Here is a 27,472-nt window from a genome sequence, read left to right as displayed (position 1 = left end):
TAAAGTACAGCTACTATAATCAAAATTGCAATGAAGTACAAATCTACAAGATGTACTCAAATAAACTAATACATTGAAAATGTACCCAATGTATGAGTTATTCTGAGTACTAAATATTGTAGGCGTTTCCCTTTTTATTTTCTACTCAGTAACGCAGGGGTGGCCATTACGTCGATCGCGAGCAACCGATAGATCGCCAGGGTAGTTTGGGTCGATGGCGTAAACGTCACTTTGTAGTTGTCATATGACATCAGTCAGCTGATTAAGCTCCCCTCCTGATTGGCGCTTGCTCCCCCGCAGCGTTTCAAGCTACACACGAAGATGCAACTTTCATTTTTGTTATTGTGATTATGGATGAACTAACTCTGCGGTAAGATATCTATATAACTAAAGTTATCCGTTCACTTGTAGCGGCTAGGTACGTAGAAAAAAAGTATTGTTTACTGCCTTTGCTTGGCGTCATGAACTCTACTACAGAAATCAGTGTTTTCTACACGTTCGCTTCTTAAACTATTATATCATGATGAAATTAAAAATGTGCCCATTAGTGAAACCTTTTCAATATGTTGCCTTGACTTCGGCTGCATTGTCTTTTGCATCATCATTTTAAATTCTTGTATATGGGTCATGTTTGATAGCAAATGCTAACTGGATGTAATACATGAACTGCGTGCCCTAATGGACGTTACATAGCTAATGTGACTGACATATTACCAGTACTCAGGTTATGTACACAACTATTTAGGAGTTATGTGGAATGATCTTTATTCCCATATTGAAGTGAATTATGATAGCAACTACTTTGATTACCTGTAAACTTTGAAAATGTGAAATAGTAATCATATTTACAATAGAATTTCAGAGTTTACTGGTTACATTTTGTATATGTTATATGTTTTATAGAAAGAGGTAGATCATTTTGACTTGTACTTGCATGCTGAGAAAGTACGTGCACTCCTGATATACATGTATAACCTACATAAATACCTACTTGTATTTTTTAAAAATACAGTAAATATACTTTCTATATTTATAGTAGTAGGTAGACCTTTGGGACTTGGTCATTTTAAAAGTAGCTCGCAGGCTAAAAAAGTCTACCCCTCCAGTAACGGCTACTACTGTCATTAACGGCTACAAGTACAACACTGAAGCATGAGTACACGTTCAAAAACACAAGTAAAAAAATGGAGTACAGTACAGTACAGTCACGTCATTAAACGTCATTTGTTACTTTGTATTTGTGGTACATTTTGAAAGAGGAATTCAGCGACACATGAATCTTGAGAAATAAAGATGAATTTGACTTTAATCGTGATTATGAATGACAGTAACATTGTAGTAGTACAACCACCTAGCAATTGTATCATGAATGAATAGACCTTACACTGCATTTGACTCGAATATGAGGATTACGTGACAATAACATGCAAATATAAACACATCATATCTTTCTGTGTGGTTACCTAATTTATGTGTTTAGTAGTTGCTGTGAATTGTGGACTAAAATACTACGGTTTTATTCGGATCGTGACTGAGTCCATGCTGGCTGTACGAGAGAGAGCGTTCCAACGACAGATGCACTCCCGTTCCTCCGCAGCTGTTGGCGTCGGTCTGGTTGGCGCTCAGCTGTCGACATGATGGACACGTACGGGACAGGAAAGACAAAATCAAAGAGTGCAGGCAGGGAGGGAGAGGGCAAGCAGGAGTGTTTCCTGTGACGAGGAGCCAAACCTTTAGGGCGCTCAAAGGGGGTGAAAGTGTCAGACCTCTGTGCTTTTGGGGTCGGCGGGGACATCCTGGAAGGACCAAAAAAACAAAAAAACATCAACAGACAACAGAGGTGTCACGACAATGTACGTATTGGTAGCGTGTGTGACAGCGCTAGTTAGCACTTTATCACTTTGTTTATTTGTGCACTTGATCCACTTAACTCCGCACTTGTCCCGCGTAATAGATGCAATATGTCATGTACAACGTGGTAACATTAAGGAACAAACGCTAGCGATGCTAAAGTGCGAACAGTATACTCACATTTTAACAGCAACACCATGCTGGGTTAGCATATTCGTGGGAGGAAAAACGAAATGATCAAACTCGCAGCTCCCACGTCTGTAGCTGACTCTTGGAAAGACCTTTATTTTAAGACGTGTAGCAAAGTCTTTATTTTATTTATTTATTTTTTTACACAACGTTGTCCTCTATCCAGTGGTGGGTGTAGTAGGCTGACATTTATAAGGCATTGGTGAGGTATAGATGAGTAAAGCATGGTACTATATCAGGATGTGCTTCTCATGGTAGTGAAATTGGACCAAATTGGTCCCGAGGGTAAAAGGTGTGGGCAAACATGCGCATTTTCTATTTTATACAGCTTACAACAGAGGGAGTGGGGATTAAATACATACAGTTATATACAGATATACAGTTTGTTTTTGAAGATGTGTAGCGAAGCCTGCCTTTTTATAAAGCTGTCCTCCGTCAAGTGGCGGGCGTAGCTTTTGGGTCCCCACCCCCGCCCCCCCAAAATATTGTAACTTTCTCCTCAAATAATCTTTGTAAATTTACTTCTTGTAATATTATGACTGGACTCCCATCATATTTTAACTTTTTCCCCAAGCTAATTTTCCAGAAATGACAACTTTATTTTATTTTTGTTTGTTTCTCTTAATATTACGACTTAAAAAGAGAAAAAAATTTGAATTTTTTCTTTAATATTTCAACTCTATGCAACTGAAATGACATTATATTTTCTCATAATATTACAAGATTATTCTTGTAAAATTGTTATATTCTGACTTTATTCTCGTAAAATTGCAGCTGTTTTTTCCCTTTTCTTCTACATTTTTAAAATGTTTTCCAACTACAGTGTTCCCTCGTTTATCATGGGGATAGGTTCCCAAAATAGCCCGCAATAAGTGAAATCTGCAAAGTAGTCAACTTTGTTTGTTTACAATGAATATACAGTCAAACCTGTCTATAGAGGCCACTGAAGGGAAACGGCAAAAGTGGCCGCTATAGACAGGTGGCCGCTATAGACAGGTTGGCGGCCAATTTGAATTTGTGCGCACACATATTAACAGGTATTCACAAAAAGACTGGAGCAAAACCAAGAGACATAGGGGAAAATGCTCTGTTGACGCATAAACAGGTAGGTAAATCTAGCTAACAGCTCCGGTGAGGAAACTAATAATATCAATAACAACAATGAACCAGCACCGCACTTTCGACGGCGCTGGCCTTTTATCCGCCACAAATGTTAATTGACCGCAGCTGCGCGGCTGCCTCTTCCTCCCCCGGAGAAGGCACAGCCCGCCAAATAAGAGCGCAGAACAGGGGACACTTGCTCCTGTCACAAATTTCCATCTTTTGATTTTTTTAAAAACCAGATTTTAAAAGCAAGAAATAAACAATTTTAGTGAACGAGCCCGAGGATATATGTAGAGGACACGCGTGAAGCAGTCATGAATGGGTGTGTACGTGAACAATAGAGTGGGAGGAGGTGCGAAGATCGTCGTAAACTAACAATACCATCGCTCCTTTCCTATTGAATGGGCTTCTAATCTCTAATTAGTCGGCAATTAAGTGATATTTTAGATGTTTTATTCAGGTGTTTTGGCTATTTTAGAATCTATTCACGGCATTGCAAAGTGGGAAGATGACCGTTTTGGCCGTCATTGAATCTTTTCAGGGCGGCATTGCAAAGTAAGAAGACGGCTTTTTTTATGTCAAACTAGGACTCAGTAATTAAAGTCAACATACGACGGCTTCATTGCTTAAAAAACTAAACTTTTTCTTGCATGAAGCTTCTGCTTGAGTCAGCATTTTGGCCGCTATATGCGGTCAGATATTGACCAAGGGATACAAAATGGGTGGCCGCTGGCCATGTTAGACAGGTGACCGCTATACACAGGGTCTATAACATGCAAACTGCCCCCCCCCCCAAGTGGCTGCTATAGGCAGGTGGCCGTTATAGGCAGGTGGCCGCTAAGACAGGTTTGACTGTATATGTTTTAAGGCTGTAAAAGCCCCCACAGTACACTTTATACACTTTTCTCAGACAGGCATTAACACTTTCTCACATTTCTCTTCTTGTTTGAACACTCTCAAGTTCAAATTTTGTTTGAATTTTAATGATCAACCTACTAGGTTGGACACAAGAAATTAAATTCAAATTTTTCAAAAATGACAACTTTATTTTGTTTGTTTCTCATAATATTTTCGGCTTCAAAAAAGATTTTTAAATGTAATATTTCAACTCTATGCTACTAAAATGACATTTTTTCTCATAATATTAAGAGTTTATTCTTGTAAAATTACAGTACATTTTTCTATTTCAACAGCTATTTCAACTTTGTTCTTGTAAATTTTCATGATTATGGCTTTATTCCCATAATATTTGGAGTATATTCTTGGATGTAGTTTTTTCCGCAACCTAATTTTGTAAAAAGTACGGTACAACTTTGTTTTGTTTTTCTCATAATAAAAACAACATGGTTTTCGTTCATATTTGACATATTAATATCAATCCCCCCATAATATTTTCACTGTATTCAGATCATTTTTAAACTTTTTCTCCAACTTAATTTAAAAAATGACAACTGTATTTTATTTTGTTTCTCATAAAATTGTGACTTAAAAAAAAACATTTTTTCTATACAACTAAAATGACATTGTTTTCCCTCATAATATTACGAGTTTGTTCTCTTAAAATTTTGACTTTATTCTGGTAAAATTACAGCCGTTTATTTAAATTTTCCAACTATTTGAACTTTGGATTTGTAAATTCATTTTTTTGTCTAATATTTCAATTTTAAGCTACTAAAACATTACTCTCGTAAAATGTCTTATATACGACTATTTCTTATTTTTAGTTTATTTTATTTATTTTATTCTTTATTTATATTTTGATTTTATTCTTGTGAAATGACTGCTGATTTTTCTATTTTTGCTGTTTTTTTTTCAGCGTTCTTGTTAAATTCGATCTTTAGAATGTGTGTGAATTTTTGCACCAGAGGGGAAACTGACTTGACTGAAGCAAAAAGTCAAACCTTGCGCGAGTCGGCGTCTAACTCGGTGGAGACGTCTCCGTTCTCCAGTCCGTTGACCTTGAAGGCCTCGTGGCTGAGGTCGGACTCGTCGATGCGCAGCGGGGGGGTCTCGTCTCCCGCCATCAGCTGCAGCTCCAAACTCTCGGAGTCGCAGGAGTTGTTGAGTTCGCAGCTGCTGTCGGTCTCCGCTGCGTCTTCGGGCTTCTTCTTTGCTTCTTCCGCGTTAGAGGCCTCGCCTTCTTCCTCCTGGTTGGCTTCTTCTTGCGACGCAGCTTCCACGACAGCCCCCTCTTGGACGGCAGGAACGTGCATCGCATTGCGGCTGGACCCCCTGGACTCAAAAGTGGGGCTCTCCAGAGGAGGGGTCAGCGGCGAGACCGCGATGGTGCTGCTCTCTCGGGACAAGGAGCTGTGGCGAGGTTTTTCCGGGGAACGGAAGCTAAACCTCTGCCCGCCTTTTGGACTGTAGCTCCTGTGGAACTCAGAGAAGCTGGTCTTCCAAGCCTTGGGGGACAACAGGGTGTGTCTCTTCAAGGAGCCGTACCTGAAACGTGGCACAACTAGTGAACCAATGTTGTAACAGCGCTAAGGACCAACTGCTCAGTCAGCATTAAGAGCACTGATGCCAGCGTTTTAAAGCGCAGTCAAAGTCAGATAAAGCGGCTGGATGAAAAAAACCCCCCAACAACATCAGGAGGTTGCCTACAGCCACAGCTGTAAATGCCATTGACCCAGGCTCTTTGTCCAAACACGCAGCCGAAACCCAATGCCTTCATTGAAAAGACTCATTTGTATTGAATTTAATGCAATAAAAATTTGATGTTGTTTAATTTAATGTCATTTCATGTAATTAAAATTAAATATCAATTCATGTAATATTTTATGTTATTTAATAAATTTGCTTTAATGTAATTTACTTTAATGTTATTTTATTTAATTTGTATGTTATTTATTTTAACTCGGCTATGAAATTTATATTTTAATGTTATTTTTACGCTATTTTAATGTTATTTTGTTTTAATGTTATTCTATTATTTAATGTAATATTTAATTTGTATTTTATTCTATTTGAATGCTATTTTTATTTTATTTTTGTTATTTTAATATTATTTAGTTATTTTAATTTTATTTTCATGTTATTCTATTATTTAATGCAATATTTTTTATTTTGTTATTTTATTTGAAATGTATTTTATTTTTATGTTATTTTATTTGAATGTTATTCTAATCTTAATTTTTGTTGTTATTTGTATTTTTATTTATTTAGTTTGAATGCTATTGTTATTTAATGTAATGGTATTTAACATGATTTAATTTCCACGTTATTTATTTGAATGTTATTTTTATGTCATTTCATTTGAATGTAATTTTAATGTTTTTTTTATTTTCATGTTATTCTAATAAAATGTTCTTTTAAAGTTCTTTTTCCTGGAGCCAGACTAACCTTTGCAAGCCCTTGACAGCAAACACATTGTCGGGATGCTGGGCCTGCAGTTCCTTCACCACGTTGTTCAGATCCAGGTTGAGCTGCAAGAGACGACGTTAGGAGTGAAAACAAAAGGCGTTCCTTGCCCGAACGCGGCCTACCGTTCTCATTTCCTTGTAGAAGATGTCTCGTAGATTTGATATGGCAGAGAAGACCGCCACGTAGCATCCGATGCGGCTAAGAAAGCAAACCACGTGACGTGAAATGAAGAAAAACGTCAGGAAAAAAAACGGCAGCAGACCTTTCGTGCAGCGCGGGCAGCTCGTCCTTCAGCTCGCTGTTGATTCTTTCGTAGACGCGTTTGGCGCCGCACATCTCGTCTTCTGCCTGCAAGCGTAGAAAAATATGAACCACGAATCACGCAAGCATGAACAGCCCTTGGGTTGCAAAAAAGGTGAGCCATCAGTGCCGTCAGGTGGCCAGCTGACGCAAAGGCGCGTACCACGACACTTAGTATCATAAACGGAGTACTGATAGGAGGACCTTGCTGATCTTGACGTCGTCCTTCTTCTTGGACGTCTGCAGGTCCTTCAGGTGGTGACGGGACGAGTCGTAGTCCACAAGTTTCCTCCCCCTCTTGGCCACCTTCTCCTAAAAGACACATCATTAGGTACGCCTCCCAATATATGAACTCAGTCCGAGAGAACGGAGCCGTTTCTAATGTTTTGGAGCGTCGGAACCAACCCTGACGTCCGGGAACTGGCCCACGTAGGTCTCCATGGTCCGTACGGCTTGGTCCAGCAGCTTCACCTCGTAGTCGTTCCACAGGAGGTCCTCGCCCTTCACAAGATGCATGACGCGCATCAAGTAGAACACAAGCGCACAAACGCTTTGCAGTTTTTGTTACGGAATGCTCCAAGCTGCACTTTCGCTTCTAAAATTCCTACATTTCAGCCGGACATGCGCGGTGTGTTGTGGTAAAATACTTGTTTCAGAAGATAAAGTTCTCACATTGTCAGAAAAAGTCAACAAAAGGAATAAGTCTTAACGTTCACGACAAAAAAATGGTAGGTTTTATCAGAATAACGTCGTAATATTGCAAACAGAAAAAAAGTCTATTTTACAACAAAAAAAGTCACAAATTCAGGACAAAAAAAAAAAAATATGGTTGTAATATTGCCCAAAAAGGTCTGATTTTACAACGAATAAAAAATAAACTTTTAATATTGCCCAAAAAAGGTCTTGATTTTACAACAAAAAAGTCCGTATTTCACGAGAAAAAAAGTGGTCATTTTATAAGGATAAAGTTGTAATATTGCCATAAAAATAAGTCTTGATTTTACAACAAAAAAATTGAAAATTTCACCACAAAAAAAGTGGTCAATTTTATTAGAATAAAGTTGTAATATTGCAAAAAAAAAAAAAAAAAGGGTCTTGATTTCACAACAAAAAAGTGGTAAATTCGATAATAATGTTGTAATTTTGCAAAAAGAAAGTCTTGACTTTACAACAAAAAAGTCAAAATTTCACAACAATAAAGTGGTTTATTTTATAAGAGTAAAGCTGTAATAATGCAAAAAAGTCTTCATTTTACAACAAAAAAATTTGAACACTTCATAAAAAGTGGTCAATTTTACGAGAATAAAGTTGTAATATTGCAAAAATAAAGGTCCTGATTTTACAACATCAAAGTCAAAATTTCATGACACAAAAGTGGCCATTTTATAAGAATAAAGTTGAAATATTCCAAGACAAAGTCCAAAATTTCCAATACAAAGTTATAAATATAATGTCAAATTACAGGACTAAAGGCCGAACCCGGTTTCACAAAAATAAAATGATATTTCGTTTTAAAAAATTACCAATTTTGTAAGAATTATCGTCGTCAAGGTGAATTTTTTCATTAACAAGTCAGAATTTTACTAGGATTAGATGAAATAGTATAAGAAAGAAATCAGTCTTGTAACTGAATTGATGCACAACATTTACTTGAGGCTCTAATAGAGGCAGAATATGAGGAAATACGATAGTAGTAGTAGTAGTAGTAGTAGTAGTAGTAGTAGTAGTAGTAGTAGTAGTAGTAGTAGTAGTAGTAGTAAACGCAGTCGTGCTCATAAGTAAAATGCCTGACCTCCACTATGGCTCCAATGTCTTCTTCTCCCACCCAGTTGCTTTCGTAAACATCAAAGAAAGACTGCGAAAGGCGTCTGGAGGCTATTCTCATGTCTGGAAACGACCACGAGAAGCAACAAGGTGAGACCTCCATAAGGAGGCAATCTCATCTGGCCTTCATGAGAGAAGGATGGACGTTTGACCTCTGACTGCTTCGATGTAGTTCCTCAGGTCTTTGTAGATTCTGTTCCCATCCGTCTGACAACAAGACGTGATAGTAGTATATATATATACACACACACACACACACACACACACGCCCACGCACGCACGCACAGTATAGTACCTGTTGGTCATAAAACTGTTGGAGATAACGTTCAAAGTGGTCATCTCTCGTCTCCGCAGACTTGCCAAGTTTCTGCAGTACCTGCAAGAAAAAAAAAACAAACCCAACCAATTAAATAACAGCAAATGATTCATCACTGTTGTTATTTGTGGTGTTATTACCTTTTCTTTGCTTCTGCTCAGCTGTCTTTGAACTTTTTTGGCAAAGTCTCCACTGCCGCCTTTTAAACTGTGATCCGCCATTGCTAGCCTTGTCTAATAATAATCATCATCATTAATAATAGCGTAGTAAAAATAATACAGTTCATACTACTATCCATCCATTTTCTATACCGCTTCTCCTCTTTAGGGTACATTACACATAATTCAAAGTTTCATAATAAAAAAAAACATCTGTAAACTAACAAAACTGTCTTATGCCTCGACCACTTATAGTAAAACATAGTATTTTCAAGATATATGATCATAATCAAAATGAACTGTTATACAACTGCTTATTAGCCTAACATCAACATGAGGCGCCTATGACTACAGTACCCACAGTTCCGTGCGTTCCGTTCAGTTCAGTCACTCCCGGAAGATGGCGTTAAAACCTTAGACAAGTAGCTTTTATATGTTTTTTTCCTTTTAACATCGGAGAGGCTGTCCTGCCCAGAGCTGTTGGTCGACCTACGATAGGTTTTAGTGATAAGTAGTGAGTGTAGGCTGTTCAACGAAATGCTATGACGACAAAGACGCTAGCTTGATGACGACTACAATTCCCAGTGTGACGTTCTCTTTCAGCTCTCCGGAAGTAACATGGCAGCGCTGAACTTTGATAAGTAACCTATTCTTTTTTTTTTTATTTCGGAGAAGGAAAGCCATGTCAAAGTATCCTGTTACGCAGCTGCGAGAGTTGCTCATTAGTATACAATCAGAGAGTAACCCAAAAGAGCGTGTTTAATGGTAATTAGCAGGCTAACGAGGCTATGCTGTAATGACTACATTACCCAGAGTGACATGGCGGCGCTGACCTTTGACCGGTTAAGTTTTTTTTCGGAGGATAGGGAAGAAGAGGAGTGGCTCCATGCCAACGTCTCCTGCTCCGGAGCTGCTGGCCGACCTGTGGATCATGATCATGGGGAGCACGCTGGGCAAATGTGCCGCCGCCGACTTCGGCATCCAGTGGGTCGGCTGGGCGCTGGCGGCTGCGCTCAAAACCGAGAAGTTCTACGACTTGGCAGGTAAATAAACAATAAATCTGGTTGACGGTTATCATTTGTGGCTTCATTAGTTATGGGTTCCATAAAATTACATTGGCGTGTGACTGTTGGTTACAAAACCTGTTTTCAATGGTATGCATTGATCCCGTCAGCCTAATGAGATTTGTCGTGCTTGGGCAGGGGCGGAGAAAAAATAAATGTGGTGGGGGGGCCGCTGCAGAATGTCCCACCTTAATTATAACTAATCCAAATTACGCGGAAATGTAATGTTTTAAAAAAAGAAGTTGATTGTGTAGCATGCATGGACACATTCTAATAAAGAAATAAAATCCTGACCTTGTTTTGTGGATGCAACTTTAGCTCAAGCTAGCTACATTTCAACAAAATGTACAAAGAAACAAATGAAATGTTCCAGGTAGAAGGATTACCTTACCGTCCAATGTAGACACCTCGTCACTCGTCCCCTTCTTCCCTCGTCGCTGCTCCACTGGCGCTCCTGGGCGCTTCACCCTTGAACTTTGGAACTAATTACCCATCGTTTCCTGGGTAAAAGATTTATTGAACACGCCTTACGCGTATGCTGCTTTTGTTCTTTCTTGTGTCCTCCAGGATCTGGCACTTTTATCCTGCTCGCCCATTTGAGTCGTATCTGGGGAGGAGGCGGTCACCTTCGTCAGAATGTTCAGACGGGGCTGGTGACGGCGTGGGGGCTCAGGTACCTGAGAGGGGACGTTAGAAGAGTGAAAGTATATCAAAGTTGCAATTTGGCGCAGTGGCGTGTTTGCCGTCGCAACCACAAGTTGTTAGCGAGAGACGAAACGCTACATCGTTTCATCGATCAGCCATGGTAACGATTTTTAGACGGTTATCGTACTATCCATTAGCTTTGATAATATTTCAGATGGTTATCATTCGTTTAACAATTTAATTATCGTTTTTAGAGGGTTTGCTGTTATGCCGTGTTTAGTTTTGGGCGACCAAAAATTGTTAGCTCGAGGAAACGGTACGCCGCTTATCGATTAGCCGTGGTAAAATTTCAGATGGTTATATCATTTGAACATATTATTATCAGAATTATTATATTACCGTTATCCCGCTTTTTTAGCATCCAGGAGTCAGGTCCGCAACCTCAAGTTGTTAGCTAGCGATGAAAAACGGTATACCGTTCCACGATTGGCTGTGATAAAATTTCAGATGGTTATCATACGGTTCCAAAATGTAATTATGGTAGTCACCGCTATAGCGTGTGTTTACAGCCTTAAGTTAAATTTATCGTACGTTAAAAAAATAAAAACATTTTTGAATTTCTCGGGTTTACCGTTCTCCTGTGTTTAGCGTCTGGCAGTCTGGTGTGCAACCACAAGTTCTTAGCTAGAGATGAAACTGTACATCAGTTATCGATTAGCCACGATAAAAACGACAGCCATCGTACTATTTCAAAATGCAGTTATCACAATTAGCGTATTTGCCGTTATCACGCTTTTTTAGCGTGTGATTCAGGTGCACAATCAACGGTTGTTAGCTAGCAATGAAACAGTACACTGTTCACCGATTAGCCGTGATCAAATTTCAGACGGTTATCATACCGTTTGAAAATGTAATTATCGTAGTTACCGCTGTAGCGTGTGTTTAACCGCTATAGCGTGTGTGTGTAGCGTCCGGTGCACGACCAAAAGTTGTTAGCTAGGAAACTGTGCACGGCTTATCGATAAGCTGTGACACAATTTCAGACGGTTATCGTACCGTTTCAAAATGTCATTTGAAAGACAGACCGGCACATGGTCAAAAGTTGCTAGCGAAGAATAAACCGCTATACGGTTTGTTGATAATCGTATCGTTTAAAAATGTAGTCACGTTTACCTCTACATCAACATTTTAGCATCCGAGTGTCCCGTGCACGATCAAGAACTGTTAGCTAAGGATGAAAAACCAATACGGTTTATAGATAATCGCAACGTTTGAACATTTATTTGTCATATTTACCGTTATATCGTGATTTTAGCATCCGAGTGTCCTGTGCGGGATCAAGAACTGTTAGCTAAGGATGAAAAACCAGTACGGTTTATCGATAATCCCACTACATCGTGATTTTAGCATCTTGACAGTCCAGTGCGAAACCAAAAGTTGTTAGCTCAGCGTGACATGGTATTCCGTTTGTCGATAAACTGCGGCGGTTGTTTGAAAATGCAATGATCGTAATGATTGTATTTATCGTTATATCGTGAGTAGCGTCCGAGCGTAAACAAAAGTTGTTAGCTAAGGATGAAATAGTGCACAAATAAGCGCTAAAATTATCGTTGCCGATTTAGCGTCCAAGGCGACTGCACAACAAACGTAAGAAGAGTAAGAGGCGTGTTTATTTTCCTATGGCGAAACACGGCGGGAGGCGATAAGAGATGTTTTTTCGGTAAATTTGAACAATATGGTAGCAGCATTTGATAAGGTGATATTTTGCTGACGTTCATGACTCAGAGAAAGGAGGTCAGCGGCGGTTGTGCGGAATGTGAGGACCCTAAAGCGAGGTTAATGAGTCATGTTGCTGGTTAATGAGACGGCCGGTTAAGCCTTCTTTCCCCGCAGGCTGGGAACATTCCTCTTCCTGCGCGTCTTGAAGGACGGCCACGATCGAAGGTTTAACAATGTCAGAGACAGCCCGGGGACCTTCTTTGTGTACTGGACTATTCAAGGTACTTCACGCCGGGGTGCAAAAGGAAACGCCGCCACGCGCTACGTTGAATGCAAACATACTGTATCAGACCAGACACATGCCTTCATCTTGCATTTCCTCAGCCCTGTGGGTGTTCATGACGCTGCTGCCCACCCTCATGCTCAACAGCGAAAAGCGAGACGCCCCACTGGGACCGAAGGACTACGTAGGCTGGACCCTGTGGGGTCTGGGCTTTGCCACCGAGGCCGTCGCCGACCAGCAGAAATGGCTCTTCAAGCGCGACCCGGATAACGTGGTAAGTGGACGCAGCATCTTGGAATAAACCATGTGACGTCACCGGTGGCGTCTGCGCCCTGCAGGGGAAGTTCATCCAGAGCGGACTGTGGGCCTACAGCAGACACCCAAACTATTTCGGGGAGATCCTGCAGTGGTGCGGTCTGTGGCTGTCGGCCTCATCGGTCATGCGGGGTCCTCAGTATCTGAGCGTGGTCTCGCCGATGTTCGTCTGGTTCCTGCTGCGCCACGTCAGCGGCATTCCCATCCTGGAGAAGCAGGCCGTGAAGAGGTGGGGTTCCGACCCGACCTTCCAGGACTACCTCAGAAACACGCCTCTGCTGTGGCCGTGGCCCAAATGTTGACTTTTCCCCTCACTGATCAGTGGCAAAACATTGAGCACAGGACTTTTTGCAAGAAAATATACATGAAGTTCAAATATTTCTAACATTAAAATGGCATCTTTACCAAATATTGTTCCTGTTTTAAAAAAAAAAAAAAAATCCTCTAAATAAAGTTTTTAATGCAAAGGAAAAAGAATAAAATAGACAAAATGAGATGTATTTATTATGAATATATTAGATAATTTTATTTTTCTAGTGTATTTTGGAAAAATAAAAGAAAAAATTTAAGATTTATTATTAATAAATATATTTTAAGTAAAAGTTTTACTTTTTTAAAATTGTGTTTTGGAAAATTTTTATTAAAATTATTTGTATTTTGGATAAATAGCATATAGACAAAATTTGAAATGTATTTATTAATAGATAAAAAATAAAAACTTTAAACATGTATTAAGTTTTGTTTAGGAAAAAAGTAGAATATGGTATCGACAAAATATGAGATTTATTTATTGATATTAATTTGTATTTTTTTTGTATTTTGGATAAATAGACAAAATAAGACGTATTTAATAGATCATATATTTCCAATTTCAATTGTATTTTATATAAATAGCTTATAGACCAAATCTGACATTAATATATTTTTAATTCCATTTTAATTATTTTTCAAAATTGTGTTTAAGAAAAATAAAATACAGTATAGACAAAATGATATGTATAAATAGATAACATGTATTTTTATTGATGATTTTAACTTTTCTTTTTTTTTTTTAAATTGTATTTTGGATAAATAAAATAGAACATAGAAAAAATAGTTTTATTTATTATTAATACACATTTTTAACAAGTTTTAAAAGTTTTTTAATATTAGTTTGTGACAATGTTGACATTAAGAAAGACAATTTTACGAGAATAACATAGACTTACCGTAAATCCATCCATCCATCTTCTATGCCGCTTCTCCTCATTAGGGTCACGGGGGCATGCTGGAGCCTATCCCAGCTGACTTCGGGCGACAGGCGGGGTACACCCTGGACTGGTGGCCAGCCAATGGCAGGGCACATATAGACAAACAATCATTCACACTCACATTCATACCTATGGACAATTTAGAGTCGCCAATTAACCTAACATGCATGTTTTTGGATGTGGGAGGGGGGAGAACATGCAAACTCCACACAGAGATGCCCGGTGGAGATTTGAACCCACGTCTTCCCCATCTCCTGACTGTGTGGCCTGTGCGACTGTGCTAACCACTCACCCACCGTGCGGCCCTAGACTTAAAATATTAAAGAAAATGTTTTTTGTTTTGTTTTTTTTACAGTCATAATATGAGAAACAAACAAAATTAGGTTGCTGAAAAGTTATATTACGAGAATGAAGTCAAAATTTATGGGAATAAAGTCATTATTCCAAGAAAAAAAATTCACACAGAAAGTTGAAATACTTGTAAAACAGCAGAAATATATATAAAAAAAAAAACAGCTGTAATTTTACAAGATAAAAAGTCCAAATATTAACAGAAAAAAAGTTGCAATTTTACAAGAATAAACTCATGAGCAAAAATGTTATTTTAGTAGCATCGAGTGGACAAACGGTGGTATTTATCCAAAAGTTGCAACATTATGAAAACAAACTAAAGTTGTCATTTTTGAAACATTTTGTTTGAATATTACAGAAATAAAGCCAATAAAATGTACAAAGATTATTTAAGAAACAAGTTGAAATATTTGGAAAATACATTAAAAAACCCAGCAAAAATGGGGAAAAAGGAGTGAAGTAATAGGCTTTTTCATCTGGCAAACGTTTGAACACCCCTGGTCCAGGTCTAAGGTCTACCCATCTTGACCCTGATAAAAGTTCCAGGCAAAAATGACATGAGACGCTGATGTAAATGTTAGAAATATATTTTAGCGATACACAACCTTTACAAACGTGCATCTGATCAGGAAACGTGTGTGCTAATGGCGGCGTGATGCCGCGCTAACTGAGCTTTTAACAGCAAGCAAACGTACAAAAGAGGAGTTTAAACCGAGCAGGACGGGCAACGAGCTAAATGTAAGTTAACAACGTCAAAGCTAGGTCAAGATAAAACGAGCTGTTTGGTGTTGAAATGTCTAAAAAAAAACCCCAAAAACGTCTTTTCAACCGCTGAGTGACACATGGGTTGAAAAAACCGCGGAAAGAAATGCTTAAGTCAAAAACACCATCGTCAAAAGCATACATGGACTTCAACTAGCTAGTGTTACACACAAAGTTTGAGTAATAAAAGAAAAAAAAAAAAAGCTTCTCATGGGCTGCTGGTGTGTTTTGGAAAAACAAAATAAAACAGAACAAAGGGACTCATCTAAGCTGTGGAGATTGGAAGAACTTTCCTTGGTGAGGAAGCACAGCCGTTGACTTGCTCCTGCTCCCAAATCTGCAACACAAAAGGAAGACCACTTCTGTCACGTGGCGAATAAAGGCCATTTATTTCCTCCCAGTGACGTGTGATAGGACTCCAAGTCGAAGGTGTTGTGGGAGGGGCCAAGTGGGGCGGGCGCTTACATGGGCGTCAGCGTGGACTTCATGCGCTGCGACAGCGAGCTGGAGGACGGCGTCTTGTTGAGCTGGTGCTCCGGCGTGGTCAGAGGCCCGAGTAAGGTCACTGGGAGAGAAAACAACAGCGGACACCGTTAGCGCCCGACCGGATCTCCACCCCCACCCCTCCTTTTGGACCCGCTGGACAAGCGCTCACCTCTCTCGGGCGTGTAGCAGTTGGCGTTCTGGATGACGAGGGGATCCGAGCGCTGCCGCTCGTTCTCGGACTTGACAAACTGGGCCCAGTAAGTCGCTGGCAGGTTCAGCAGACGCGCCACCACCTGAGGCCAGCGCAAAGGATTGTCAATTTACTCCTGATTTTTCCATTTTTGCCGTAGTGTTTTATTTCATTTATTTATTTTTTAGGTTTCTTTGCATTTCTCGCATTTTGGCCATCGCTGTCCTGGTCAAACATCTTCTGTACCTTTGGTTGGCGCTTGGTGTCCTGCAGGATGGTCATTGGCTCCGGGTTGGCGACGGCGTGGCCCACGATGGTGGGTCCGAACACCCGAGCCAGGTTAGCCACGTTCATCTTCGTGTCCAAACTCTCTGCGACTCTGAAAGATGTCGTCACACGCCGTGAGGGGAGGAAAAGGAGAAGGAAAAAAGCAACAAGGGTATGATCGATGGGCGGGCGCTAACCTCTGGAGGTGAAGGACCAAGAAGGCCAGAGTGTCTCTGTTGGCCTGCGGCAGGACACCGACGGTTTGGTACATCAGGGCGATGCTGTTGTCGTCATCGGACACCTCTGAGAGAACAGGCAAAAGATGCTTTACAGCACGAGCGCTTCTTTGCGAAGCCCCTGCTTCTGACGTGACGTCAGCTATTCAGCTTGTTGGTTTTCTACGCCGTACAGCAGTCGCTGTTATTGCAAATGCTGATCCGAAAATCAGGAGAATGCGTTTGCGGAGGTACCCAGTCATACACAGACAGGAAATGATGCGCTACAGGCTTTATTTTTGGAGGTGCACGTTGTTAGGAATGGAATATTTTCCACTCTGTTTTAGATAACAAAGACAAGACCTTTCACTTGGAACAAAATGCACCCTGTTTTTTTATTTTTTTATTTATTTGTGCACACTCAGTTTCTAGATATGCCACCTATTTTTGTTTTATCGCTGTCTGAGCAGCGCTTAGCTGTCAAACCAAGACTGGCTGATACCAGTTTCAAATCACATCCCAGCAACCAAAAAAAGGGGAGTTTACACGCATTGTTTACATCCACCTGTCTGACACACGTCATAAAAGAAAGATCGATTGGACTTCGCTAAACCTACGCTGGCAGCTGATCGCTCTCTCCGGTGCTGGCATTGCAATCGTCTACTCTACTCCTGTTTGATTCCAAGTGTAAACTGTCCTCGAGACTCCTCGATTCGTTTTTGTTTTCAATTTTCAAAACATTATAGCTTTCTTTTTAAACAAGTTTTGTATATTTTCGTGTTGTAATATTATGACTTTATTCACATAATATTTTGACATTATTGCCATAATATTATACTAGCTCCTCCCCAACCTAATTTCCTAAAAATTAGAAAGCCGCGGGCTACACTTTGGACACCGCTGCGCTACGCACACGACTGCATTTGAAACGGAAACTAGCAAAATGCGTACCTACCTTTAATATTCAAATAACTGTCATGTTGTGTGCATTAGAATTTTAAAAAATATGATTTCAAAAAAGGACACTCAAATTGCAAAACATAACTACTTAGATTTTTAACATCCATTCTTTTTCTATGCCGCTTATCCTCACTAGGATCGCGGGTATGCTGGAGCCGATCCCAGCTGAGAGGCGGTGTACACCCTGGACTGGTCGACTGGTCGCCAGTCAATCACAACTGATGACGGCATTTTTCTATTTATTATCATTTTACTGAATAATATATTTTTATTATCATTTTTGTTGCTTATGATCATTTTTATTGAAAATGGGTTTGTTAGTTAAAAAAAAAAAAAATTCCCCTCCAAAGTAATGGCACTCAAATTGCAAAATATAACTTACTTTTTTTTTTTTAGATTTTTTTTCATATTTTCTATCATAATATAATTACAATTTTACTGAATAATATATTTTTCATAATCATTTTTGTTACATTATTTTGTTACATTTTAATACATTATAATTGTATTAAATACAGGTTTTTATGTTTTAAAAAAAAATAATTTCCCCTTAGCTAATGAAACTCAAATGACAAAATATGAGTAAAAATATAAACAAAATATAAAAACTAAAATTACAATTTTTAATTGATAACTGTCATAGTGTCTCTTAATTATTATTCGTATTTAATATTTGCATTTTACTGATTACATTGTCATTTTACTAATAAATAATTTTCCTTCAAAGTAATAGGCTTAAATTCAAAATATAATTTAAAAACTATTTGGTATTTTTAAAACTATTGTAATTGTCATAATATCACTAAATACATTTCTCATAATATGACTTAAGCTATTTTTTTGCTTTAATACTGTATTTCTATGCCACTAAAATGACATATTCCCTCCTAATATGACGAGTTTGGTCTTGTGAAATTGCAACTTGCTTCCTCGTTAGAATGCCACTTCTTTGCCTTAATATTTGGACTTTATTCCCCGAAAATGACAGCTCTTTTCTTCCAACTATTTCAACTTTCTTCTTGTGAATTTCCTTCTCGCAATTGACTTTATTGCCAAAATATTTTGACTTTCTTCTCGTACCATTAGAACATTTTCAAAAAATTCCAACTTTATTCGTTGTTTTGTTTTTCATATTACGACTTAAAAAAAAAAAATCTTTCCTTAATATTTCAACTTTATGCTAGCAACGTTTTATTTTCCCCTCATTTTATGTTATTCTCATAAAATTACTACTTTTTATCGTTTTTTCTCTTAATATTTTGACTTTATTCTTGGAAAATGATGGCTGATTTTTCTATTTTTGCTGCAGCTGTTTTTTGTTTACGTTTTCTTGTCAAATTACATTTAGAGTGTGATGTGGGCCAATTTAAAAAAAACAAAAAACAAAAAACAGTCACGGCTGCACAGACTGAACTCGCAAAATGCAACAAAATGCGTACCTGGGGAGCAGTAAAGTGTACGAGCGCATTCAAGGGTGTACCAAAAATGCGTACATGTTGGCAGGTCTGCGCTTTGTCACTTGTAACATAAAGCGGAGATGTTTTTCCGTAGCCCATCTACTTTGGGTTGGGTTTTAGCTTGTTTGCAATAATAAAACATGTGAAAAAGGGTCCGCTGCATCCTCTATCTCTCTCTCTTTTTTTTTTTTTTTTTTAAAGTATGCGGCGGCCCTTGTGGAGAAAACAACTTTGGACAGCGCCGCTGTACCGCACTACAAGGTTCTTTTTAAATATTGCCAACCGTGAATACATGGCAGACTGGTGTGCAATGAATAAAGCGGGGTTCCCCCAAGCCTGTGAAGTTATTTTGGTACCCCAGGAACATTTGTTTTCATCTCCTGGATCGACTTTCACAAAACTGACATATTTCTCGACAAGAATCAGTCGACTCCACTTATTGGTTAGCTCTGAACCTCAGGCTAAGCTGCTCGTGCGCTGCATTGTTAAAGAGAATAATTTGACTTCTTCTCTGCGAGAAGAAAAGAAAAAGGGAAACACGACATTACCGGCTGCGTCCATGAACTGGCTGTTGAGGTGGAAGGTGAGGAGAGGCTCCTTGAGGTTGTGCAGGAAGTCCTTGAGGAGTCCGGTGATGGCGTGGATGTCCTCCACTTTGCTCAGCACGGGAACGGTTTTGCTGCGCAGGAACTTCTCCTTCAGCTCCTTCACCGTGCGGTTGGCACCGGACAGACGGTACAGACCCGCCTGGGGGAGTTAGACCTTTGCTGGTTAAAGAACCCAGGCTAGGGAGGCTAACTGAAGCGTAGGATAGTACAAGAAACGCGTCCACACCTCATGCATCCCTCGCTGCTCGATCTCACCGACGCAGTGGACCACCAGAGGGGGGATCTTGGGCGAAACGTCGGGGACATAGTCCGCAAGCACGCCCTGGACACGACGGCGAAAGGTCGGTCACTGTAAAAGCCACGTTTCCACCCACGGTACACTTGGGAAGAGTAAATCTCATCTCACCTCCCCAATTTTCACGGGCGTGGCCCCCAGGCTGGGGATGCACGGCAGAGGGCAGCGCTCGCGGCACTCCGGGTGGGCGACCACGCGGCAGTCGCGGCACCTGAGGGCAATCTTGCCAAATCTGATCCTCTTGCCGCACGGCACGCAGGACTCTGGCTTGATGACCTGGAGAAGACAAATGGAGTACACGCAATCCCTCGAGTCTGTCACGGACTCGTACAGCCGCCTATCAATAAAGTATGCGTACCGTTTTGGAGACAAACTCATGGTGACGGACGCCGTCATTTTTCTGCGGCGTGCTAGGCTCGGTTATTTTGTCCACCTCGGGCTGGCCGGGCGGCTTGAAGACATCCTCCGACGTGACGGACGTTGAGTCCCACTCCATGGCAGCTGAGTTGGACACGGATGCGAGATGGGGTGTGTTTATTCCACTTTATTAGAATTATGGTAATGTTATTTTATGAAATATGTATTTTTTTTTACAGTAAAAAACCTCCCACTCATTTCAATGCCATTATTTTTATAATTTTGCTGAATATTATATTAATTAGAACTGCTATGTTCTGTGGATTATAGTTATTAGAATTTTATTGAATATGTTTTTTATTTTAAATATCTCAAAATAATGACAAACTGTAAAATATAATTACAAAAAAAATGATTTTTAATTGATAACATTTTTGTTATTTTGTGCATTATTTATTTATTTATTTATTTTTAAATAATTTTCCCTCCACAGTAATGGCATCCAAATTGCAAAATATAACAAAAAAAAAATTTTTTTTTTAAATTGATAACTGTTGTATTTTCTATTTATTATAATAAAATCATAATTTTACTGAATAACATATTTTTCATAATAATTTTTGTTATATTTTGTATTGTAATTGTATTGAATAGGGGTTGGTTAAAAAAAAAAAATTCCTTCAAAGTACTGGCACTCAAACTGCAAACTATAACTACAAAAAAATATGATTTTTAATTGACAAGTGTCATATTTTCTATTTATTATAATCTTACTGAATCACATTTTTCATGATCATTTTTCTTATGTTGTGTTTTACAACTTTATTGGATATGGTTTTGTTTTTTCAAACAATTTTCCCTCAAAGTAATGAAACTCAAATTACAAAATACAAATAGGACAAAATATGACGACTAAACTATGACTTTTTAAATTGATAACTGTCATATTTTCTATTTCTTATGTTATAATTTTATATTTGAATAATATCTTAATATAATTTTACTTCAAAGTAATACACATTAAACATATTTAAAAGCGATTTGTAATGAACTGTCATATTTCTATTTATTATAATTATCATAATTGTACTGAGTACATTTCATACAATTTATCATCATGTACTGTGTATTATAATTATTAGAATTTTATTGAATATGATTTTGTACATAATTTCCCTTCAAAGTAATGACATTGGTCATGATTTGAGGAAATGAGGTATTGGTCAGCGATTACCAGTCTGTCTCCGGCTACGAGTCCAGTATGGGATGGTCTCGATGGTGGAGACCGCTTCAACGGGTCCGCCGTCAGCGGGGACGGTCACTGTCGTGGTGGTCACGAGGGCCTCATTCTCCTGTCGTACAAAATGAGAATTTTGAGATTATTATTATGGGCACTCGCATATTCATGCATTTCTTTTCTCTGTTTTAAATTGCAAATTTGAATGGTGGTTGGGTGGCCACTGCAGCTATGAGCCCAGCAGAGGGCGCTGTCTCACAGGTCAAGCCACTCAACAGCTCTTACCTTGTTGGTGGTTTTCCCAGTTGACCGAGATCTTTTCGAGGCCACCGGCGGGCCGTCCACATGATGCCTGGACGAGCGCTGAAATCCACACAAGTATAACCCCTCAGACAAGCGTAACAACATTTAAAAGTCGGGAAGAAAAAAAAAAAAACCCCACACACACACCTACTATACTTACCCTCTTTTCGCGCCTCCTGAGGCGCATTTTCACATTGGAGGTGTCCCAGGGGGTATTCTGCGAAGCGAATTTAGTGCGTTAGCGAGCTGTGTTGAGTGGAAAGCCAGACTCACGTGTTCAGCGAATGTAGCTCTCTTTTAAAGCAGCTGTATCGCCATGGTAACTTAGGCTAAACTCGTAGCCTGGTCGTGACCAGGTTATTTCCGGGCTTTCATCGTAAAATCAGCTATGAAAGTGTCACTGTTTAACTAATTCGGAGATAGCGTCACCATTTATTTAGAACCCACGAGATTTGGAAAGAAAAAAAAAGGAAAAGAAATAAAGAGCATTCACTGATGATACTATCCATCTATAAGTGAGAGATTTTCAGCCGAGGCAATACGCTAAACATGCTCACGCAAGCACCAGACATAAAATGCAATATGAAATATTAACAATGTTAGCAGATGTAAATATCATAGGAGTCCTTGCGTGAGTACTGAGCCTGTTGGTCGTCTTATATTACAATATTTGCTGGAGGAATAAACACTCTGCGGCATCAATCAACTGCATTAAAACACTTATTTTATTATAAAAACGAAAAAAATATAGAAGTCGGCACACAACAGGTCACACGCAAAACACTGCCATCAAGTGGTCACAACGAGATACAGCAGACTAAAATATTGAATGATCTTATGACATCAAAAACGAAAGTTGTTGCTCCAATGTTTATTTTTTTTAATGGATAAGTGTTAATATGTCAAAGTTGTGCAATGTTGCGCTTTGATAAATGAAAAGACTAGTAGGGTATAGTTAGCATAATAATCAGTGTAAACCTGCACATTCACACGCTGCATGCCAGCTGTCCTTCTCTCGCTGTGTTGGTGGCGACGTTGTTGCTTTTAGCAGTCACAATCTATAACGTCAAACGCCACCTTTCATGTGAACGCGCACTTAGCACACAGCCGAAAACCGCACTTGACAAAGTAAGGTTGATGCAGAACCAATCAAGTCTGATTGTGGATGTTAGGTTTTGCCGACTTGCATCTTGAGCACAAAGCCTGGGTTTGTGGAGCTGCTTTCGCCGCCGTATACAGTACCCCACCCGCCCCAGTCCTGTTGCATGGCCGGCAAGATTGTTGATGAGGACAACGTAAGAGTGAGTGCAAACATTGAATCGTTAAAAGAAGGGATACTCACAACAGAGTCATCATAGCTGATATCTGACAGGATGGAGCCCGACTCGTCTATGGTAGTCAGTCTGGACAAAATAGGGTTTGGGTGGGGAAAAAAAACAAAAAAATCAAAACAATTCATGGACAAAGTGTTGTCTATGGCATTTATTGGTGCATTTGTGGATTTAAAAGGTCAACTATTATTTTAATGATGTTCTACGAGTAATAAGTGTCCCATTTCCAATTAAAAAACACAAAGGCCCCAAACGAGGGGTGTCACAAGACACCCAACTCATGAAACTCATGCATATGGCTTTGCAAGTATCTTTTTCCCTCCTAACGTCTACTACGTCACCTTGCATGGCCCCTCACGAATCTCCACTCTTTTGCTGTGTATGCATGCTAGCGGCCTCGCCTACCCCCCACAGAGACAAAGCGACCGTATGACTGACAAGAGGTCTCACTCTGTTCGCCGTTGTTCTGTTCTGAAGCGAAGAGTGAACCCTATGCCTGCCTGTGTGGAGGCGAGAAACGAGGAAAACAGACACGTATGCACATGGCAATATATGGAGGCCGGCAAAATGGTCCAGTTCATTGTCATTTATCATTAATTAATGAAGTTATTTATTTATGATCGCAAGACATGTTTATTTTTTCTGAAAGAGAAACTGTTTTCACGTTTTAATCATGAGATCTTGTGACACCCCTACCCTGCACTCAACATAGCCACTGTCTCAGATTTTTTTTCCCTCAACGTGAAAACCCTTAACTACAAGTAAAACCCAGCTCTACATACTTCTATTCCTTTTCCCTCTGGAAAAATTGTGCTATGGGGCTCCATTGAGGGCAAATAAGTTTAAAACAAATGAACAAAATATGATAATAAAAGTAAATAAAAAAGGTATGATATTTTACAAACTGAAATACAAACTCCAAGCAAACTTCTCTGCCGTGAGAATGCTAGGGAGCGATCGCGGCTATTGAATTGCCTTCTGTGTGTAGAAGAAGACGAAAGTAGATGCTATAAGATCAGAAGCGTTCCTTTGTTGAAGCTGTTGGCAGGGTAATGGATACCAGTAATCTAACTTTCTGCAGTACTTTTGTGTCGTCGGCAATGTTTTAATGTGTTTAAATGACATCTGCTTTAGTTCATGTGGTTGTGGTGCTCATCAGAGGCATAGAAAGAAGTCACCATCAGGTAGATTAAGTTAACTAAATAGAAACTGTCTGCTACGTAGTAAATTATTTTTAATTGCTGGATAACATGTCGGTGATATGAATGTTCTTTCACACATACTATTAATATACTGACTTGTTATTGGATACTTACCCCTGACTAACAATACACACACATGATTTTCAGTCTATTTGAATTCATGTGGTAAGTCGAGAGCGTATGAGGCGTCAGATGTTACTTGCAAAGGAACGTCGAGGCTTTTTTTTTTGGGTGCAAGTGTGCGATTGTCACCTTTTGCTTGTATTCAGCGTGGACACTCCCTGGCAGTTTGGGTTGAGGAAGGCTAGAGCGGAGCGCTGCTCTGCGCTAAGCTGAATGCTGCTGGAAGAGCCCTCGCTGGTCAGGAGATCCTTTATCAACTGAATCTGCCGATCCTGCACCCAATAGATGTGAAGTGCATTCAATTAAAAGCACCTAAACATGTCGACAGACAAATATTGGACAGAAATGCTTCACACACACAGACCATCTTCTCGCAGTCGCTCTCAGCTTTCTGCCGGCGCCGCATCTCCACGTCCATTTGGTTGCGGGCGTGCTTCAGCTTGACTTCCAGGGCGCTTCTCTCAGTCTCAGTTTTGGTGAGGATCTCCTTGCAGGATCCCAACTCCATCTCTGTGTTGAGCCACTTGCGGCGGCAGTCGTCAAAATTCTGGGCCATGCGAATGAAGTCTGGGGGTGGGGAGAAAGCGACACTCTTGGATCTGTTTGGACTGTAATGTCAGGAGTTGTACCTGCATGGACTTTTTCCTCTGCAAAACGGCTCAAGTCTAAGAACCAAAGCGCTACTCACTGGGTTCAATGCCCTCGTTGAGAGCATCCACTTGAGCCAGCATCTTCTCGTATAAACCCTGGAGACTCAGCGCGGCGTTCTCCATGATGCTTCAGGAAAAATAAACGAAAGGGGAGTTACAATGACTACAAGATGGACAACTTTCAATGACAGACGGCTACCAAACAAGCAGAACATAATTAATACAAAGCAGTTAGTTCATTTATTTTAAAAAGTGTTTAAATCATAACCCCTTTATAAAAAAATGGAATTTTTCCTAGTTATGGTATAGAAACCCGGTTTAAGATCTAAGAACATTTTTTAAACATTATTAGAGCCCTCTAGACATGAAATAACACCCCTCTATGCACCTTTACATCTGTATTAATCCAATATAGTAGATGTAATCAGAGAAAAGACATTAGACACAAATAAGACTCACGCGTTAGCAGTTCCTTGTTTTTTTTTTCTGGACAGCGTACTTGCTGAGGTGGCTATTGTCTTATCAATGCATTGTAATGGCAGCTTTAAATGGCTTTACACACTGTGTAGCCTAGCTAAAGTCGAAAGTTCGCAAATCGTGTTTTAGTTACGTTAGCGTATCTCCTGCATTATATTACCTCACAAGCGAACATATCAAGACAGACAGCAGAACATAACGCGACCGTTATGTTCTGTTCGTAAGACGGTAGATGCTACCAGTACCTCGAACGCTAGCTAAAAAGCTATAGGGCAGCGTTTACCTACTGTTTTCCGGGTGACAAAGACAAATATCCCACGACGAGTCCTTTAAAATGAGGTTCAATCCCCACTCGCACGGCGTGCTTTCGATTTCTTTTTTTTTTAACGAGACCACCTTGAAGTGATCTCGCTACGATCCTACCACAACGAGCGCGTTCATTTCAAATTCTGCCGCTGGCCAATGAGCGAAGACCTCTGCTCCAGAATAGTGCTTTTACGTCATAAAGGAAAAGACATTAAACGCGCTTCCGGTTTGCACCATCAAATTAAAAGCACCGCCACGGGCGTTAATTTGGATCGTCAGGAATGAATAGGCAACGTGCTAAACGCTGTTAGAACAATTAAATATGATTTTTTTAAATGTATGCAATGTGTTAAAATGAACAAAGCAGCTCGCGAATGATAATTTAATGCAAATTCATGAAGGGGAAGTAAAGAAAGCATTTCATCTTGATTAATGACCACAGAGAGCTGCAGCCTCCCTCCTGCGTGCTGTGGCGGTGGCGATGTGTCATTTTCTTCTCTAAATCACCCATACAGGTAAATTACCTCACTTTAGCCCATTTGAGCCAAACATGGAGTGGTTTTCCCACCCTTACACTAAATATTTAGTGTTTCTCTGTGGTTAATTAATCAGTACATATCAGATCAATAACCACATGGTATACTAAATATGTATAAATCAATATCGGATTGTGACATAAATAGAGTAAACCCCATCTTTTCTGCATCCATCCATGGTTGGCGAAAATCTGTGAGTAATTGATATGCCCATAAAAATGTCTATTTTTGACACACGGCTCAAGCTCTAAATATGCCTCACACATTTATGAAACACATAAAGTATAAATGTACTAAGTATAAAATGTACAGGTTTGAATTTATAAATGATAGTGGAACTTTGTCTTGGCAGCACACAGCTAAGGTGCGTCCGAGGACCGCCGACCATAGTGCGAAATCTCATAAAAAAAAAAAAAAACATGCAAAAGTTGTGGGCTGGTGCATGTATACTGTACATTTTCCCTGTATTATGAGTATGAGAACTCATAGTAATTATTTATAAATATGTACAGTAAATGAGATGTGAATGAGGATGAATGAGATGTACTGTATCTTCTCCAAAAAAAACAGCAAATTTTTGGACAAAAAATGTTTTTTGGAATTTTTTTGGACCTAAAAAAAACCCAAACAATTTGTTTTTTGTTTGTGATTTTGTTTGTCATTTTTAAAACATTTTGTGAAAAAAAATGTTTTGACCAAAACTATTTTTTTGCTATTTTTGTACAAAAACAAATTCAAATTTTTTTTGGTCAATTTTTTTTGTGGATTTTTTTTTGTAAAAAAAAAAATTGGGGGGTGTAAGAAATGTTAACAAAATTTTTACAAAATTTTTCTGTTCAAATGTTTTTGGACCCAAAACAATTGTTTTGACACCACTAAAGAGAGAAAACTATTCCTTTCTGTACACGCCTCCTCCCTTAGAGGATAAATAGATGGCATCTTGCACCAAGTTCTCAGACTAGAGCTGTCCTATCT

At 39.4% G+C, this 27,472-nt stretch overlaps 3 protein-coding genes across 6 annotated transcripts; 1 reads left to right on the top strand and 2 right to left on the bottom strand.

Moving 5' to 3' along the window:
• Window positions 1-1,316: 1,316 nt before the first annotated feature.
• On the bottom strand, window positions 1,317-9,408 carry bin2a (bridging integrator 2a). The gene is made up of 12 exons (XM_054799154.1): window positions 9,091-9,408; window positions 8,930-9,010; window positions 8,787-8,841; window positions 8,603-8,697; window positions 7,216-7,311; window positions 7,015-7,122; window positions 6,773-6,858; window positions 6,633-6,708; window positions 6,490-6,572; window positions 5,046-5,589; window positions 1,732-1,796; window positions 1,317-1,626 (listed from the first exon to the last, which is right to left on the bottom strand). The coding sequence occupies exons 1-11, from the start codon at window positions 9,169-9,171 to the stop codon at window positions 1,761-1,763; spliced, it is 1,341 nt and encodes a 446-aa protein (XP_054655129.1). The 5' UTR covers window positions 9,172-9,408; the 3' UTR covers window positions 1,317-1,626; window positions 1,732-1,760.
• Window positions 9,409-9,504: 96 nt separating this feature from the next.
• Window positions 9,505-13,543, top strand: si:ch211-210c8.6 (uncharacterized). 2 transcript variants are annotated; one of them, XM_054799175.1, is made up of 6 exons: window positions 9,508-9,873; window positions 9,975-10,151; window positions 10,740-10,845; window positions 12,711-12,817; window positions 12,921-13,093; window positions 13,158-13,543. In XM_054799175.1, exons 2-6 carry the CDS (start codon window positions 9,995-9,997, stop codon window positions 13,434-13,436), a joined length of 822 nt encoding a protein of 273 aa, XP_054655150.1. In that variant the 5' UTR covers window positions 9,508-9,873; window positions 9,975-9,994; the 3' UTR covers window positions 13,437-13,543. The 2 variants fall into 2 exon arrangements, with proteins under 2 accessions (XP_054655142.1, XP_054655150.1); XM_054799167.1 differs by lacking the exon at window positions 10,740-10,845 and having other exon boundaries at window positions 9,505-10,151.
• A 1,233-nt stretch (window positions 13,544-14,776) lies between these two features.
• Window positions 14,777-26,102, bottom strand: racgap1 (Rac GTPase activating protein 1). Of its 3 annotated transcripts, none has more exons than XM_054780691.1 (17): window positions 25,939-26,102; window positions 25,217-25,305; window positions 24,893-25,095; window positions 24,658-24,800; window positions 23,215-23,275; window positions 22,033-22,089; window positions 21,855-21,932; window positions 21,567-21,684; window positions 20,334-20,476; window positions 20,087-20,251; window positions 19,907-20,002; window positions 19,621-19,819; window positions 16,638-16,743; window positions 16,420-16,552; window positions 16,153-16,276; window positions 15,963-16,062; window positions 14,777-15,834 (listed from the first exon to the last, which is right to left on the bottom strand). In XM_054780691.1, exons 2-17 carry the CDS (start codon window positions 25,299-25,301, stop codon window positions 15,759-15,761), a joined length of 1,887 nt encoding a protein of 628 aa, XP_054636666.1. In that variant the 5' UTR covers window positions 25,302-25,305; window positions 25,939-26,102; the 3' UTR covers window positions 14,777-15,758. The 3 variants fall into 3 exon arrangements, with proteins under 3 accessions (XP_054636666.1, XP_054636675.1, XP_054636683.1); XM_054780700.1 differs by having other exon boundaries at window positions 25,943-26,102; XM_054780708.1 differs by lacking the exon at window positions 25,939-26,102 and adding an exon at window positions 25,638-25,896.
• Between the last annotated feature and the right edge of the window lie 1,370 nt (window positions 26,103-27,472).

Source organism: Dunckerocampus dactyliophorus, chromosome 1 (assembly GCF_027744805.1).
Source record: "Dunckerocampus dactyliophorus isolate RoL2022-P2 chromosome 1, RoL_Ddac_1.1, whole genome shotgun sequence".
NCBI classification, from domain to species: domain Eukaryota; kingdom Metazoa; phylum Chordata; class Actinopteri; order Syngnathiformes; family Syngnathidae; genus Dunckerocampus; species Dunckerocampus dactyliophorus.
The sequence above is the reverse complement of the archived record's forward strand: the minus strand, read 5'-3'. Positions and strand labels throughout refer to the sequence as shown.

Coding starts and splice junctions, on each gene's coding strand:
- bin2a (XM_054799154.1), bottom strand. CDS start 9,171: ATGGCGGATCACAGTTTAAAAGGCGGCAGTGGAGACTTTGCCAAAAAA. Junction 8,698..8,786: donor CTACATCGAAGCAGTCAGAG/GTCAAACGTCCA, acceptor GGTCGTTTCCAG/ACATGAGAATAGCCTCCAGA. Junction 5,590..6,489: donor GCTGTCAAGGGCTTGCAAAG/GTTAGTCTGGCT, acceptor GCCACGTTTCAG/GTACGGCTCCTTGAAGAGAC.
- si:ch211-210c8.6 (XM_054799167.1), top strand. CDS start 9,871: ATGGTAATTAGCAGGCTAACGAGGCTATGCTGTAATGACTACATTACC. Junction 10,152..12,710: donor GAAGTTCTACGACTTGGCAG/GTAAATAAACAA, acceptor CTTTCCCCGCAG/GCTGGGAACATTCCTCTTCC. Junction 12,818..12,920: donor TGTGTACTGGACTATTCAAG/GTACTTCACGCC, acceptor GCATTTCCTCAG/CCCTGTGGGTGTTCATGACG.
- racgap1 (XM_054780691.1), bottom strand. CDS start 25,301: ATGGAGAACGCCGCGCTGAGTCTCCAGGGTTTATACGAGAAGATGCTG. Junction 22,090..23,214: donor TCAGCTATGATGACTCTGTT/GTGAGTATCCCT, acceptor TTCGCTTCGCAG/AATACCCCCTGGGACACCTC. Junction 20,252..20,333: donor ATGAGTTTGTCTCCAAAACG/GTACGCATACTT, acceptor TGTCTTCTCCAG/GTCATCAAGCCAGAGTCCTG.